The 18,136-nt window shown below is 36.8% G+C and overlaps 1 protein-coding gene and 1 long non-coding RNA gene across 2 annotated transcripts; both read left to right on the top strand.

Moving 5' to 3' along the window:
• Positions 1–3,027: 3,027 nt before the first annotated feature.
• On the top strand, positions 3,028–8,615 carry LOC115567752 (carcinoembryonic antigen-related cell adhesion molecule 5-like). The gene is made up of 11 exons (XM_030394601.1): positions 3,028–3,073; positions 3,603–3,923; positions 4,086–4,364; positions 4,497–4,760; positions 5,003–5,284; positions 5,488–5,757; positions 6,182–6,460; positions 6,811–7,077; positions 7,157–7,435; positions 8,129–8,383; positions 8,500–8,615. Exons 1-11 carry the CDS (start codon positions 3,028–3,030, stop codon positions 8,613–8,615), a joined length of 2,658 nt encoding a protein of 885 aa, XP_030250461.1.
• A 1,026-nt stretch (positions 8,616–9,641) lies between these two features.
• On the top strand, positions 9,642–10,311 carry LOC115566699 (uncharacterized). The gene is made up of 3 exons (XR_003981069.1): positions 9,642–9,720; positions 9,851–9,931; positions 10,200–10,311. It is a non-coding gene; the product is annotated as an uncharacterized LOC115566699 (long non-coding RNA).
• Positions 10,312–18,136: the final 7,825 nt, after the last annotated feature.

Here is an 18,136-nt window from a genome sequence, read left to right as displayed (position 1 = left end):
TGCTGCCACGAGCTTCCCAGCAGTCTTTACACTCAAAACACTTTCCATGACCAAAGTGGATGAAAAAATTAACACAAAAAAGTGGAACTAGTGTTCAATAAGAGATAATGGAAACTGGTGCAAAACAGTGTTTAAGAGCTCAAGAGCAGTAGATTTAAGTACAAGTGGGCATAAATCAGTTGCTTAATTCTCTATTAAAATATGACTTTTAAAGAATACATTTGGGTTTGCACAGAGTCCTGGAATACAATTGTTTTATCTGATTGTATTGTGTTAATGAGACTAGTGCATCTAGCACTTGGTCTTGCAAGTCAATTTGTCAAATAGTATAACTCTTAAATAACTATTTCATATATATGTTCTTCTTTTTATATTTTTTCTTCTTCCTTACAACAGGCAGTGCCATGGTATTTTTATTGTGTTGTTGATTTTCACAGTAGTACAATGACAAGTCTCTTGAATCTTTAGCAGTGAGGTCTTACTGCAGGACTTGAAACTCTACAGCAGACAAAAGAAATCAAAAATGTTTTGGTGGAATTAGACAAGTAAAAGTGTTGGACAGGACAACTAAAAATGTAAAAGCAACTTGCTTTTTCTTTTGATATAATCTATATAATCCACTTTCCTCACCAGCGTCTTGGTAGGGATTGTGTCTTCAGCCAAAAGTAGTTCCAGTGGAAATTGTTCAGAATTAAGTCCGTGGATCATCAGGTTTAACCATTGAGTCTTTAAAGTTGTGCCTGTATTCAGGTCATTAGAATATGTTATTATTAATAATGATTCAGAATTTTAAGTATTAGTTTAAATTAATGCTCATATAAAAAACGTAACTTTACTTTTATGGAAAAAAAATAAAAAGCTCCCAAGAAATGTAGCAACATATGTATATGTACAACCTTTTTAGAGGGTACAAATTTTCAAAGTTTCAAAATGTTTTCCATATGTCTGACCTGTAAAGCTTTAAACTTAAATGTGCTTTTTCCTCTGCTTTATTAGTTACAATACTGTATATAACACTAATATATACAGAATAAACAGGAAAACACATACAGTGCACTTTTTTAATCTTCGAAGGAGGTTGTTGGTTTGAGTCTTGTAAATTCCATTAATTGAAAAGTTTAGGTCAAAACTTTGTTGTTTATTTTTTGGTTGTTTTTTTGCTAAGCAACAGATATAACTAATGAACGGGCTAATTGGCTTCAAAAAAATGATCAAAGGGCTACAATGCAGTCGTTAAAAGACGTCATTCATCGGCCATGGAACAGGTCTGCTGTAAATGATCGAACACTGGAACCATTTGGGACACCAACACGTACAATACAGTAAACAGTATTGTCCAGTCACACTTAATTGTGTGACATCAAAAACCAAACCTCCATTATTTTGAGAAGGTAAACAGATTCACAATAGAAACAGTTACTAAATAAAGAAAAGTTAACTGAAACCCCGATGAAAAGTTTTTAATTTCAAAGCTGTCTGTGACCTGCAGGTTTTTTAGCATGAGCTATGAGATATGGTGGGCAGTATTTACTCCCACTCTAAAGAATATTAACAGCATTATTTTTTATGTTCCATATCTATATTTTTGCATTTCTTTATTTAGATCAATTTTCTGCAGCTGTATTTCTTCTCTCCTACAGAACTAACATTTATTCTTTCCTTAATCTACCCTGCAACTGTTTTTCTTTTTTTATGACATAATGCAATGTGACCAATGAATGCTTATCAAATTATAGCCATTATAAAGTTTTATCAAAGCTGGAAAGGCTGATTTGCAGCTGGACAAATGATCTATTGTACTGCTGTTGTGTAACGTACTTGATAAACTTTCAGACTGTGAAAATTAAGACATCTGGCTGCTTACTATCCCTGTTTGTTTGTGGGGTTTTTTTCTTCTATGCTTAAACATTCCAGTTAACACACTGTCATACCTGTAATTTCATATGTAATCAGTGTGTTGCACTTGTGTTTCGATTATAAACACTGACGACAGTGACAAATCTTCCAAAATTATAGGGATGTATATATTTTATACAAGTAAAGCCCTTCAAGTTGTCCCTGTCACCAACAAATAAACTACTTAAACAGCTAATAACAACCACAGCAACAGCACATCATTTACAGCTTAAGATTGTATTACTATTATCACAATGAGTGCACTGTGTTGTAAATGCATCATATTAGTGTGATATATTGTGTGGGCAGCAAGACACAGTGAAAATCTGACTATGTGAGAAAATGTCCGAGAGCTGGAATATTTAATGTTGTCGACACAAACACTTATTTTAATAAACATAACCATACATAAAATAGAAAGACGAGGACCAATCAAAACGATTTCTCAGTGACTACCTCAATACTGTAAACTTTATTAAGTAGGAATTTATTGTAATTATAAGTATTGCGATTTTAAAATGATATAAATAATAATAAATGAGTCTTTAATTTGTGTCCAACACTAATGATAACATAACCAGCAGATTTACAGATTTATTTTTCAGCTAAATTATGCAAATTACCCGACATCACCTCTCCTCTGTATGGTTTGTCAGAAAGAACTGCTTGTGTAAAAGCTCAGAGATTGTAGCAATAACAGTAAATAAAAGTAAAAGTGATGAAGATTAACCACTAACAGAGATTTCATACATTTGCAGCACCTTATGTGCACAATGTTTTAACATGTTGCTCTGTGTTCATGATTAAATGAAGTGTGGTTTGTGTGAAACACTTTTTTTAATTTCGCGTGAAAGGTTTTTAAATCTACCTTTGCGTTTTTTGTTCAACAATAACTATTACATTTCTGTCGTGGATGATTGATACACAAGGACCTGTAGTTAACTGATAACAACATCTCACATTATCTCTATTGCTATTGATCATTGGTTTTTGTCCAGAGAGAGGCACCACAAAAGAAGTGAAGGTTGTAACAGGTGATGAAGTCCATGATCCCTCCCCTCAGACACTGACTACAGTTACAGCACTTCCTCTGTGAAAACACTTTCTACATTCCCCGAAGCTGCAGGAGAAATGGAAACACCTGTGGTTCTGTTGATCATCCTGGTAGCCATCTCAGGTGAGCTTTCCCCACAAATATTCAGGTTTAAAAATGCATTAAATATCATTTTTATAATGTTGATTTTTATAGTATAATATAAAAAAAGGTCTCATATCAATTTTCTCTTCAGCTGTGACCAAAGTCTTGGTGTAACAGTATTATGTTATTATTAATTCAGAAAATTATTACATGGCATCCAAAAACTTAATTGCTGAACAGTGATTTATTCTTAATAATCAAAATATCATTAGTATAGCCTTGATTAAGATTTTAATAATCCTCTGCAAATATTGGAATTAAACTTGATAATGTCAGTTTGATTATGAAGACTTGCTGGACGGCAGTACGCTTATGACCTTTATTATAATCCTTTTAACTGTAAAATTTGTCGCCTGGGATTACACAGATAAGCTTTGCCAGCAAATCATTCCGATACTTAAATATCAATCTTGTATCAGCCAGTGCTTTAGTGATTACATTCTTCTAGTCTAGAGAATTCTGCCACCTTGGTCTCTGTCACATGTATCCAAACATCTGTCTCCTCCAGGTTTAAGCCATGGAGATGGCGTGCTACCCGACAGTCTCACTGCAGCTGTTGGAGAAACAGTGACATTCACCACAACAGTGACTCCACCAGAAATGCCTTTCCTGGTAGTGACCTGGAGTTTTTCTGATGTTAATATAATAATGTCCCAGACTGCTATAAACATAACAGACCCAGCGTATCCAGACAGGATCACCCTCTTCCCCTCCACTGGATCTCTGGAGCTCAGAGATCTGACTCTTAATGACACTGGAGAATACACAGTCACCATTATATCAAATGCTGGAGCAGCGCTGAAGGGAAACTGCAGACTGGTTGTGCAAAGTAAGTTGTTACATCACTTTCTCCCCCTTAAACTAAAAACATACAGAAAACCTTGTCGATATTTTGATCCTTTAAAAGGGAAATTTTAAAAGTGGTCGAAGCCAGTGATTTGTGCAGTCTTCCATTTGCAAATCCTAGTATTTGTTGTATTTCAACCCACAGTGCCGGTCTCTAACGTAGTCGTAACTACCAGCAGCACAGACTTGGTGGAGCTCAGCGGCTCCGTCAGTCTGTTCTGCTCCGCCTCTGGATCCTCCCCTTCTTTCCTCTGGCTGAACAGCAGCTCTGACGTTACAGCAAGTGACAGAGTTCAGCTCACTGATGGAGGTGCCACTCTCACTGTAGTCAGTGTGACCCGCTATGACCAGGGACCATTCACGTGTCATGTGTCCAATCTTGTCAGCAATGACACCAATGATCCACTGAGCCTCTCCATCAGCTGTAAGTTAATAAATTCAATCCTCAGGTGATGCATGTTCCTTCAGTTCCCTTTTTTTTACTCAACTTACAAACCTTTTATTGGTGATTTTCTCTTGTTTTCTTATCCTCTTTCCATTATACCACACTGTGCAGACGGCCCAGAAAATATTAATTTGACATCTCCATCACAAGAATACCACGTGGAAGGATCAAACATCAGCCTGTCCTGCTCAGCTGCCTCCAGACCTGCTGCTGTGTTTTACTGGCTTCTGAATGGAGACAAGTTGTTTGACACTGGACCAGAGCTCAGACTGGTGAACATCCAGATGAGTCAGAATGGAAACTACAGCTGTCAGGCCTTTAACAACAAGACTCTGAGATATGAAACATCTCAGCCCTCAGCTGTGACTGTGTTGGGTAAGCTGAAATGAAACATTTTACAGTCACATTCAATAAAATGGCTTTTTAATGTTGACAGAAGAGAAAAACCTTTTAGATTTTTATGATGCTTATCAAATAATGAATTCTAGATCTCTCACCTGATATATTTTAGCTCATTATGAATAAGTTCATGTGGATTTAAATGACTGCTTGTGCACCACTGTTGGGCCATAACGTGTGACAGTAGTCTGAATAATGAATACATTTTCATCCCACAGCTCCAGTATCCAACGTGAAGGTGAATGCCAGCACCACAGACATTTTGGAGTCCAGCAGCGGCTCCGTCAGTCTGTCCTGCTCCTCCTCTGGATCCTCCCCTTCTTTCCTCTGGCTGAACAAAAGCTCCGAGGTTACACAAAGCGACAGAGTTCAGCTCACCGATGGAGGCGCCACTCTCACAATAGTCAACGTGACCCGCTATGACCAGGGACCATTTATGTGTCATGTGTCCAATCTTGTGAGCACTGGAACCAGTGATCCAGTAACCCTCTCCATCCACTGTGAGTTACTAACCTGCATGTTCATCTCACTTCATATCAGTAAATTCTCCAGCTCTATGATTGACAGTGAGTCATTAAGCTTTGTGTCATATACTCCCTTTGCCTCACGCTATAAACATTATTTATCTGTTATGTTCTTTTTGTGGCAGTTTTCTCCCCATTTTTTTATTGGTGACCATTTCTTTTTATGTTTATTGCCGCAGTCGGCCCAGAAAATATAAATCTGACGCTGTCCCCATCACAAGAATACTATGAAGAAGGGTCAGACATCAGCCTGATCTGCTCAACTGACTCCGGACCTGCTCCCCAGGTTTACTGGTTTCTGGATGGAGACCTGCTGCCTGGTACCGGACCAGAGCTCAGACTGACAAACATCCATATGAGCGAGAGTGGAAACTACAGCTGTTGGGCCTTTAACAACATAACTATGAGAAATCAAACATCACAGTCTGTTGCTGTCTCTGTACTAAAGTGTAAGTTGGATGACACACTTTTTGTTGCTAAGGGCTAAAACAGCACCTAACACTTACTGTAGGCTTTTAGTGTCTCTGAAGGTTAGAGGCTTTTCATAAGATGCTTTTTTTAAGTAGTCAGAGAGTTTGAAAAGAAATCACTTTATGAAACAGCCTGCAATTTACAATGCAGTGTCGTTGTATGAATCAGGTACCAATTAAAACAAGACTATGGGAAAGATTGGAGAAGAAAAGCGAAATAAATTATAGCTGAAGCTCTCTTGTAAATACTGGTTATTTCAAGGGCTATAGTAATTATCTAATGGATCAAAAAAATAATTCCTTAGTGACTGTTAAATGTTTTCTTAACATATGGAGCGTGGAGCGTTTGCTTTTGCAGATGATAACACATGTCATTTGTCATTTTGTTTTTTTCTACCAACAGCGGAAGTCTCCAATGTAGTGATAACTCCCAACACCACAGACCTGTCGGAGCCGGGATGCTCCGTCAGTCTGTCCTGCTCCGCCTCTGGATCTTACCTCTCTTTCCTCTGGCTGAACAGCAGTTCTGAGGTCACAGCCAGCGACAGAGTCCAGCTCACCGACGGGGGCTCCATTCTCTCTATAATCAACGTGACCCGCTACGACCAGGGCCCATTCATATGTCATGTGTTCAATAACTTCAGTAATTACACCAGCGATCCAGTGGAGCTCTCCATCAGCTGTGAGTTACAGGGCTTACCTGCATGATCAGTCTTTGATGTTACAGCACCTGCATGCGAATGCTTGGCAGACCATTAAATTTGCAGGTTGATTCATGATTATTACAGCCATCGTGTCAGCAGTGGTCTCATCTAAATGACTTGTTATCGTGCTCCTTGCTGTTTGATTGTTACCAGTGTTTGACTCGTACTGAGTAAATGACAACTGGATTAAGTTTAATGATGCAGCTCGGCATTTAAAAAACAGTAATGAAGCCTCCACGCTGAGACAAGCTGAATGCAACAAGCAGCTTTTCTCCAAGCTACTTTTCTTTTATCGAAGACCATGCTGTTTTATGTCTTTTTTCCCCAGTTGGCCCAGAAAATATTAATTTGAAGCTGTCTCCGTCGCAAGAACACTATGAGGAAGGATCAAACATCATCCTGTCCTGCTCAGCTGACTCCAGACCCTCTGCCCAGCTTCACTGGTTTCTGAATGGGGACCTGCTGCCTGATACTGGACCAGAACTCAGACTGATGAACATTCAGATGAGTCAGAGTGGAAACTACAGCTGTCAGGCCTTTAACAACAAAACTATGAGAAATCAAACATCTCAGCCTGCCGTCATCTCTGTACTGGGTACGTTAGAATAGGTTTAATTAAATGGTTTACCATTTGAATAATTGCTGATAACTGATTTTTTCTATTTCACCCACAGCACCAGTCTCCGGTGTGGTGGTGGCCTCAAACAACACACACCTCTTCGAGTTCAGCAGCTCCGTCAGTCTGTCCTGCTCCTCCTCTGGATCCTCTCTCTCTTTCCTCTGGATGAACGGCAGCTCTGAGGTTACACAAAGTGACAGGATTCAGCTCACTGACGGAGGTGCCACTCTCACTATAATTAATGTGACCCGGTATGACCAGGGGCCATTCAGGTGCAACGTGTCCAATGGTGTCACTGGTGAAATCAGCCTGCCGGTCTATCTTTTTATCCAATGTGAGTTCAAGCGAACAAGACAAATCGGTCTCCATATAGAAATTGAAACCATCAAAGTGTAAATCTTATATTTTATGTGTAATATTAAGTATTTGTTCCTCCTTTCTGGATGTAACAATAGTACCTTCATAGAGTAAAGAATTAGAAACAGTGCTTATTGAACTGTACCTGTAAATCTGTTCTTGCCAGCTCTTTAGATTAAATTGATAAAAGTATGATTTATTATAATTACTTTGAAATTCACCCATTGTTCTAAACATCAGGGTGCTCTGAGTGCTATGGACTGTGTGTGGGTAAGACACTACACATGAATGGGGTACAAGTTTTACTAATACATGTCAAGTTATAGAACTTATATATTCCCAGAACAAAAATCAATACTTGATTTTGGATATCTTTTTTATCACTCCATAAATCAGAAAATCCTGCAATTAAAAATCAATTTCCCACCTTATTAGTTGAAATAAAATGTTGCATAAATCAGGCTAGACAACATTAGTTTCGTTGAGTCAACCTGAATTTCCTTCCAGGCAGCAAATTCCCAAAATGTGTTGAGTGCTTCCCTTTTTAATTGTGATTCAGGGTTTTTCAATACCCCGAGTAGTACTGCAAATGCAAAGGTCCACAATGAGCTTTGTATCAATAAGTCAGAAAGCCAAGAATGTAATACCAATGTCTTTGCTTGTGCTCCAGATGGACCTGACAACGCCACCATCAAAGGACCTAAATCTGCACATGTTGGAGATTTCACCATGTTGTACTGCTCCACCACGTCTGTACCATCAGCAACCTTCACGTGGCTTTTTAACGGAAATCCAACTAGTTTTCATGAGGCTGTGTACGTCCTACCGTCCATCACAGTCTCCGACAGTGGGACGTACACCTGCACTGCTGTGAACGCTGTGACAGGGCAGACTCGAACAGTGACCCATGAGCTAACTGTTGTAGGTATGTGACAAAGAAAAGAAAAACTGACAAACATTAATATTATATATATGAGATGTGTGTTTTGGATGAGAAAACATTAATTTTGGATAAATTGTTTTTTTCTTCTGATTCCTCAGGCTGTGACTGCTCAGCTCTTGTGGGAACAGCAACTATCATAACGGCTGTATGTTGTCTTGTAATTGCAGCAGTGTGTGGAACAATTGTGTTTTATGTAGTGAGGAGGAAACGGTAAGCAACATTTGACTTGTACTAAAAAAACTATTACAAACAATTGTATATAGGCACAAAATGTTATAAATGTCCTTGCAGTGCTTACATTTGGTCATGGTAGATGTAGCCTAACTAATGGAAGATTAACTGGTTTGGTGAAATGCTCCTCAAGACCCTGATTTTAGTTTCATAGTTGATTTTACATAGATTGAAAATGTTATTGTGTGTTGACCAAAATTGATGGCAGTTTCTTTGAGGCTGTACGTTTTGGTTTTTGAAATGCATCATATCAAAAGGTCAAAGGGAGCAAAATATTTGAAACACCTTTCAACTACAGCCTAAGTAATCAGTGTAGAATTCATTTAAAACTTAATTGACACAGAGACAACACTAATTAAATATCATGTTATTAAATTTTCATATTGGACTGAATTATAACCCTTATGCGACGGTGATATATTTTCCATAAATGAAGAATATATTAATATTCTAGCTTTTTTTATCATTTGTGTTATTTAAACAGTGTTATGACAATATTAATACTAAGAATAAGAATAAGAATATGTTTTAAACTAGTTTCAGAAATATATATTTCATAATATACTTGCAATGTTTTATTGAAGTATATATTCAATATTTATCAACAAATACACAGATCGTTGCTATTTTTTTATAAATGTCTGTGTATATTAATTATGAATTATCAAAATGTACATACATTATTTTTTGTAGTATATTCTAGAAGCAAAATTGCAATATATTGGTATTTATGGCTAAATGTGTATGTATTTGTAAATATATTACATAATATTTCTCAGTGGATGTTAATATTTCTATTTTTCTGGTCACTTACAAGACTCCAACAGACATAGATTAATGTTTTAATTGATGCTGGTTAATTAACTTCCTGAAGATTTGTGTGCCTCAGCTGTTTTTCGATTTAACATTAACTTCTGAGCCACAAGAGTTCTTAATGCCTCATTGAAGTTAATCCATTTCTATAAAGCGGAAATATCAGGAAGCTGGTTTAAATTGACTTTTGCATAACGTCGGGCTGGTCACATTTTAACAATGCCTCACTTTTATGTTTTTCAGAGTCAACAGCATTTACCCAGCACATCAGAAAGGTGAGTAAGTTCAAGTCTTATCTTGTCTCACTGTATCAGGCGATGACAATGGAATGACTTATTTCTCAATCATAATGGTGCCAGTGATAATGAATCATGAGATTTAACAGTCGCTGTTTTCATCCCCTAGAAAAATTAAGTGTGAAGCAGAGACATTCAGACATTTATAAGATCTCACGGACATCACGGAGCGATGTGTCTACCTATGAAGGTGAGTTGAGAGTGAGAAGCAGCCAGTTTGTGTTTTCTTTGAGTTTTCACACCTGTCTGTTCTGTGGTCTTACTTAATCAATATATTGACTGCGTGCCACAAACAACAACTCATGTATTTCCAGTTGCAGTCTTTCTGTATTTTCAGTTGCTCTCTCTTTGTTCAGAAATGACACCTCGCTTTAGTTCAACAACACTGTAGGCGTGCTGCTGTTTTATCAAAACTCTGAATCCTCTTTGTAATCATCTCTTAACTTCTCCTCCTGCAGCATAAACAGCACAATCAAAAGAAGCCTTCCGCAGTTTCCAAGATCAACAATCTCAAAAAGAAAAAGAGCAGTGGAATTGTTTTTTAATGTATTTATTCAAACAAACCATGTTATGCCTTCTTCAGATTATTGAGTTTTATGTTTGAGCTTTATGCAACCATATTTTATGATAATGTCTGATGGTTGTGCAAGTGCATATATATAATAATGTTATACATTGCAATAGTTGTAAATAATTCAGATAATGATTGTTATTTATTTAAGCGGTTACTGTATAAAGTAATTGATTGTGTCTTTTATCATACATGTCATGTAAATATGTGTTCATTCAATAAACAAGTTATCCAAAGTGTCAAGTACCTCTGTCACAAAGACCGGGCCAAAAGATTATATTATTAAAGATGACTATAACACATGCAGCCACCTTCACCTGTTATCCGCTCCCATCTTGTCTGGAATAACATCCTTCACCACAACTAGAACAACAAGACTCCAATATAAACGACTGTAGCCAGTAGTCATCTCCAATCTCTGCAGAAGCAGACGTTATAAAGCTGCAAGCTACACTGTGAGGCTGTTCTCAGGCTCCATGTGGTGCTCTAGGCTAAACGCTAACATCAGCACGCTAATAATAACAATGCCAAATGTTGATGTTTAGCATGTTTACATGTTCACCATCTTTGAGCTGTAAAAGGATAAAAGGCGTTTAAGTCTCGACTTTTTAGATCTTTCAACTGGGCTGACCTGTGACCTCGACAGAGTGTAGCTACTGCCGAGTCTTATCTGTCAGCTGTTAAATGAGTTAATATTTTACAGCTCAGAAAAAGCCACTGTTTTACATCTCATAAAATCCTCCATATTTACTCAACCGTACTGCTTGTCTGACATCTGCCAAATCAGAAAACATTAAAGTAGCACAATGTTAATGCGCCACCACTCTGAACAGATACGTGTGTTGACTTCCGTTTATTTTGTCTGATAAAGATAGAAAGACTGAAGGCAGACTCAGTGGTGCCGACATGCACATGCAGCAAATGCTGTAATGCTGAACAATTATTAGAAGATATTTACATGCTCTGTGATGTTCTCCACGTGCCTATGAGATCACAGAAGTTCACTGTAGAGATCACATACAGCGTGTAATGTACGACTGCAGGCTTCAGTCTCTCTATAAACACAAAACATGCAGCTGTTGTGTGTGTAGTCCTTTGAGTCCTTGACATCATGAGCTGTGTAGGGATGAAAATAGTAAAAAGGTAAAACACAAATAAAAAAATATGAGAAAACTAGTTCAAAACATGAGACTGAAAAGAATCACAGGTAGCTTTGACTGAGTTTTGTTTCAAGTTTTAAATGATCAAAAACTAACCGTCTTCCAGGTTTTATCACTGTGATGTTCTTTGTGCACTGCAGATTTATTGTAGTATGGTGTTTTTCGTTAGTTTGTATTTTATCTATCCATGCATTTATTTATTCATTTTCATTTAGTTTAGTTTCTGTTGTTAGCCTTTTGTTTGTTTGTTTTTGTTTACTAAGTATGCTACATGGATATTGCATTAGGGGTATTTGTTGCCTTCACAACACTTTGTGGAAACATTTCTATTTTATTCCATTTAGTTTTGTGGGTACATAATTTCAGTTAGTTTTCATTTTTTTTCTAAAGTCGAGGATTCCTTTTAACATACTCTATTCAAATGTTTAATTTTCAGTTTAGATTTAGTAGCCTTGGTGTTTGCGCAGCATTGTTTTATTCATTTTATTCCACGGTATTCTCTCTGTTCTGTAAACAATTACTTTTCCTTTGCTTTTTTTGCATTTGCAGATACGTCTTCCCCTGCACCTGTCTTTATCTGTGTTGAATAAACAGGTCCACGAGGAGGACCACACGTTTAAAACCTTTTCTTTTGTAACAAACTCACTGAGATCAGCTGGCCTGAGAACAATGTGGACTTCCTCCTTGTCCTTGGCCTGCTCTGTCCGAACACTGTGGATTAATGATTACATGTGTAATAGTGATGGCTTAATAGTGACAAAGTAGATAAGATTTCACCTGAGTGCAGGTCAGCTGCTAAAGATGCTCCATGACTTCCATTGTGTTTGACCGGACCGGCCTGACACGTCTGATGAAGGGTCAGATACATAACTTCAGTAATAAATAACAGACAAAGTCCATTTATTTTTTTATACACAACAGGTATCATAAAATGATTATAATAGACATAAATTCTGAACTCAGGGACATTTGTCTATTGAGTCCAGCAGCAAGGTCAGTGGTGTCATGATTTTCCACCTGAACAGACACAAAGCACTGACAGTTTCATTAACATTCATCTGTATTTGGTGTCAATTATAAATACAGCTTTGATCTAGCTTTTTTTTTATTTTACATTAGCTAATAAGATGTTTATATATCCTTTAATCATGCAAAACACTTAAATGAAAAAAAATGTTTAAATGCCATTCCTGTTAAAATATAGACTACTATCACACTTTTGAAGTGTTTGAGAAGAAAGTACAGAGAGAAGTCAGACAGCAACACCAATATGTGAAACATGAATCATGACATGGTTTTTATTTTCAATGACATTTGAGAGGTGAAAGACTGATGCAGTGCTCTGACACAACAGTTGAGTGGACGTGTCAGCTTATGTCTTTTTACCGGGAGCTTCTCAAGATTACACGAGGCAGAAGACAGGGGAGGACTACAGGTCACCAGTTCACCAGCTGATAACAAACTCTGATATTGATTTATCTTGCCAGATGATTCGCCGACCAATCTGAGCAGTAAATGTGTACAGAATCACACTGAAATTCTAAAGAATAACAAAACAGATTGTCATCTCTTTGTATTTTTTGATTGTTTTTTGGTTAAAACATCTTCAAGAGGGAATAAACAGTCAAAATGCTGCAATGTCTTAAATTCTAGCGCATTGAGAACTGCACGTGAAATAATAACAACTTTAGATTATTTATTTATAGAGCACTTTCCAAAAGTGCTTCACAAAGGCAGCAATAATAAAACATTTAAGTCATACAATCATCTGGTTTTAAAGAAAAACCTGGTAACAACAGGCAACAGATACAAGAAAACAAATTAACAGAAATCAAACCGAAAACAGTCGGTCAGATAAAGAAAACGAAATAGTAAAATAAGGAAGGCTGTGCAATAAAGATATGTTTTAAGAAGGAAGATAGAAGGAGATCCTAAAATGTACTGTATCCTTTAATGTAAGTGGAACAAGTAGGCACACACTGTTTTTATATTCATATTATATCAACCCTAAAACCCAGGTTACAGAGTGCTTCATATTTGAATATTTAAAACAAACCTTTAAATAAAAAGAAACTTTAAAAGAATAAGACAAATCAGGGCAAGGAATCATCATTATTGTATGACTGTGCATCCGGTGACATGGATCGTCCTTGGTTGTTGTTCCTGAGGTTTTTTGGGGCAGAACTATTTTTGAATCAAAAGTATAATGAGAAAGGGTGCTGCACAGATGATAAACAGATGATTTGAGATATTACATTATTAAAATTGCTTTTGCTGGACAATAACATGCTTCTGATTGAGAGGTCGTTGATTTGTTTACAGTGCTATTAAATGAAGCTAAAAAGTGAATCTAAGATGATAAACAGCAAAGTAGTAAAAACAAGATAAACTGTCACATATCAAAACAGCATATCTTTCTGTTCTCACCCATGATCACCCATGATTGTTATATGAGCTTCAAAGATAAGATTAGTTCAGTACATCCAATCAGATAAAACATTTTATGATTCTCTGGAGAATTTGGCATCATTAACTTTTTAACTTCATCTTCTTTTAAAGACATCAAAGAAAGTCCATCTAGTTACTGTGTGCACATACATGACCTCAAAACTCAGCTGTAGTCTACTGAAACACTGTTCATCATTTCAGTGATCGTCAAACTCACATTTGGACAGCTGCCTTGGAGAATGAGATAAGGTGAGGCTTTAATTACTCAAATGGAAAAATTACCTCACTACCGAAGTGGTCAAATCGCCCACAGTTGAAGCCAGTTAACCCAGTTTTCTGAGGCTTTAAGGAAGTTGAATGAAGTTTTACTTTATGGAAAAATACAACCTTGTGAAGTGTGAGCATTGTGAAAGCAATCCAGAACATTTTCAATTTTAACTGTGTGGCTGAAGGGATGACAACGCCCTTCCTCTACCAGACCTCCTGAAGAATCTCAGCAACTACTGAGTGGATCGTCATGACAAGATGAGCTGAGCTGAAATCAGCAGAATCAACAAAAAAACTATTTCGAAAATCGCTAAATAATTTTTTTCTTCTTTTGTCATATATCAAAAACATAGATCAAAAAATTACTTAAAATCTTCAAATCCTATCAAATATGAGAGAATACTGCAAGAATTTGTAGTACTGAAGGAAGGTTATTTTTCTTAAATTCTGTCTAGTCTTTACAACATATCATGGTGGTGGTGGTAGTGGCAATAGTAATTCATTTTGGTCATTATTAACAGTTTTCCAACAAAAAACTGAAACAGTTTAAATCAAATCAAATCAAGTCAGTTTTATTTCTATATCCCAAAATCACAATCACAGTGTCTCAGTGAGTTTTAACAATCTGTTGAATGAATGACATCCTCTGTCCTGAGACCTTCGTGTAGGCTGAAGCTTCAGCTTATTGTACCGACCTTTCTTACAAACAATGTTATTGTATATATCATTATATTATCATTTTAATTGACATTTACAAAGCAACCAGAAACATACAGTACGGTCAATTTCTTTCATGACAGTCCTACAAGCATTAGTCACAGAAAGGACAGTTCGGAGTGCATTTTTAATGGAGACCTTCTGACGTGGTTATTCTATTGAGAAAGGGGGTTTGGTTTTAAATGTAAAGCCTGTCTGTCTGTTAAGTGTTTACATTACAACAGACTACGTACTGTGAAATATTTACAGACTTGGAATTTAGCCAAATAATCCATTCAGAGCTCATAAAAGGTTACAGAGATGTAGCATGACTCCATACGTGAAGAATGTATTTTGTATCACATAAAACTCTGGTTTCTGTATTGAACCGGAGTTGTGAAATTAAGCTTTGTAAGTGGGGAACTTAAGCTTGATTTGGTTTTGAAGCAATGTATGGGTATTGTTTTGTTCATTTTTATTTTATTTATCAGTTTATTTGACAAGAACCACATATAATAAACATCAATTTCATTATATGAAATCTGATGCATTTTACAGAGATGTAGCTAAAAGCTCATTTTCATCCCTGATTTCTAGACAGGTGAACAATACAAACAGCACATACATATTATAGAATACTGTTCACTCATAATCAGAATGAAAAACCTGGAGTAGTATTGATTAAAGGGCGTTAAAGAAAGTAAAAAGGAGTCAGTAAAAAATGTTTTCTCTATATTTTAGATATAGAGACAATTCATTTAACTCTACCTGGTAAAACTTTTATTTTGGGGATGTCAGAAGTTAAATCTGGCTGTATTTTGCTGTTTTAAATCAGTCGCTTGTTTCTTGTTTCTTCTTTTTTATTTTGGCTGCTTTAGGTAAATCAAAAATCTGAATCTCAATGGCAGTTTGCTCAAATAATGGTAAAATAAGATGAATAAAAATTAAGATGTGATGCATTGTGAGATGATTTAATGGAAAATAATTCAGTTTTATGTTAAATTTTTGGTAAATTAAATTAAGGAATTCTTTCAACTTCCGGTCTTAAATAGAAACTTCACGTGATTTTATGGTGAAAAACATTGAAAACCGCTTCTGGTGTTCTCTTATCAAACACTCAGCAGCTGATGAGCCACATTAACTCAAACACTCCCAGCATACAGCGAGACAACAGAGGTAAAGTAACATTATATTTACCCTGAGAGAGCCACTTACTAAAGCAAACTGTGTCTGTCGGTGACACATCCATGACGGACATGTCACCTCCCATATTGTTCACATGTCAGGAACTGTAGACACACGTGGCTGTAAAAACCTCTTTGTTTCAGCTGATCTGATGACAAACACAAACATATCAAAAGACAGTATATGACTATCTCCATTTGTTGACTATCTAAAATTCAGTCTCTCTGCAGACGTTGAAGCTGAGACCTGTTTGTAAAGCAGTCTGAAGGAGGTTAAGTGCCTCCTGGATATCTTTGATCCTCGAGGAATGCTACGGCTCACTGCTGCCTGAGAGACCCGAAACCACTCTCTGAGGAGCTCATAAAGCTGATGCACAACACTCCTTCACCGCTGTGACTCAGATGTTATGTAATATAGTACAATTTTGAAATTGTCATGTCATGTCATCGTCCGTAACCGCTTATCCCTTTCCATGGGGTCGCGGGGTGTTGCTGCTGGAGCCAATCCCAGTGTCGTCTCAGGGCGAGGGCAGGGTACTCCCTGGACAAGTCGCCAGCTCATCGCAGGGCCCTCACTGATGAGCAAGGTGGGGTTCAGTATCTTGCTCAAGGACACCTCAACATGCAGCTCAGCCCAGCCAGAGCTGGGATTTGAACCAGTGACCTTCCGATCACTAGTCAACCTGCTCTACCCACTGAGCTACAGCCGCCCCCAATTTTGAAAATGATTTACTAATTGTTGAATGTTGATGATCTACCAGTTTAAGAATCTTCAGCTCACTTGATTTCGACTCTAGTCCTGAAGCTGATGACCAGGAAGACCTGATTCAACCTGACTTGAGGATAAACATCTGCTTCTAAATCATTGCTTAACTAATGAATAGTTCTTCTTTCTGTCCAATTTTGAATGATATTGTATGTTTTCAGTCTGTGTAGTTTATCATCAAATGTGCATTATGTCGTTTTGGGATACAATTTTAATCTGAACAGAAAGATCTTCACTGACTTATTTTATTTATGTCAAAACAAACTAAATTAAAATGTGTTTTCTCGAACTGAATAAACTAACTGACCTTATACTGACAACACAAGTTGAAATACAAAATTTACACGTTAACACCTCACAACACCTGCTTATTGGTAGACTTTTCCATCCAAAGATTAGGGGTTTCTGACTGGAACTTGTCTGAGGTATGAGTTATACAGCTGATCAATGCAACCATTCTGATGCAACTACCTTCATGCTTAATGCGTAAAACACAAATCAAGCTCAGTTCTTCAGGGAGAGGCAGGCAAACACTCTAGTGGTTTCAATTTTGGGAGATGTTAATTATAATCAACCTTCTTTGAGGCAACACTCATTAATTGATTGTTGATTAAATGTTAAGTAATTACATGACCTTATAAATATATATATTTATATTATATTTAAATATATTTTTTGTCATGCAATGTCTTTATTTTTCTTATTTATTTCTTTTCAAGTGGGAAACAATCTTACAATTCACTAGAGGATCTGCTGTGTTGATGAGGCAAGGACAGGACAAGACCATTAGCAAAGTCATTGCAATTAAAGCTTTTGCTTCAGTGACTTTCTGGATTATTGTGAAAAGTATTTTTGTGATCTGACGACATGACTATTTATCGTTTCCATTTACTAAAGATAAAGTTCTATCTTACTTTATCAAGGGCAAACTGCTTAAGGGTTAAATGGTTACCACAATCATATCAAAGTTTAGCTTAAAGACATGAAATTCTTCTTTGTGATTTATTTTTTCCAACAAACAAAGGACAAAGAATTGTTGTTCCTTAAATACAACTGGCTGTTATTTGTCTGATCAAAGGAAATTTTCTACAAAAACAAATTAGTCCATCTCCCCTAGTCTGGGTTACCACTGACTGAACATATACCCACAGGCATTTTGGAGTATGTACACAGTGGCAGCGTAAACAGTGTTTGTGCTTTTCATTGCTGTGCGGTGGGTGTGTGGGACGATAAAAGAGCAGGAGCACCACAGCTCTCCTAGTTTTCATTTCAGTGAGTGTGAGACAATGTCACAAGAGTCATT

Source organism: Sparus aurata, chromosome 17, assembly GCF_900880675.1.
Source record: "Sparus aurata chromosome 17, fSpaAur1.1, whole genome shotgun sequence".
Lineage (NCBI taxonomy): Eukaryota > Metazoa > Chordata > Actinopteri > Spariformes > Sparidae > Sparus > Sparus aurata.
Note: the sequence above shows the minus strand (reverse complement) of the source record. Positions and strands in the feature narration are given on the sequence as shown.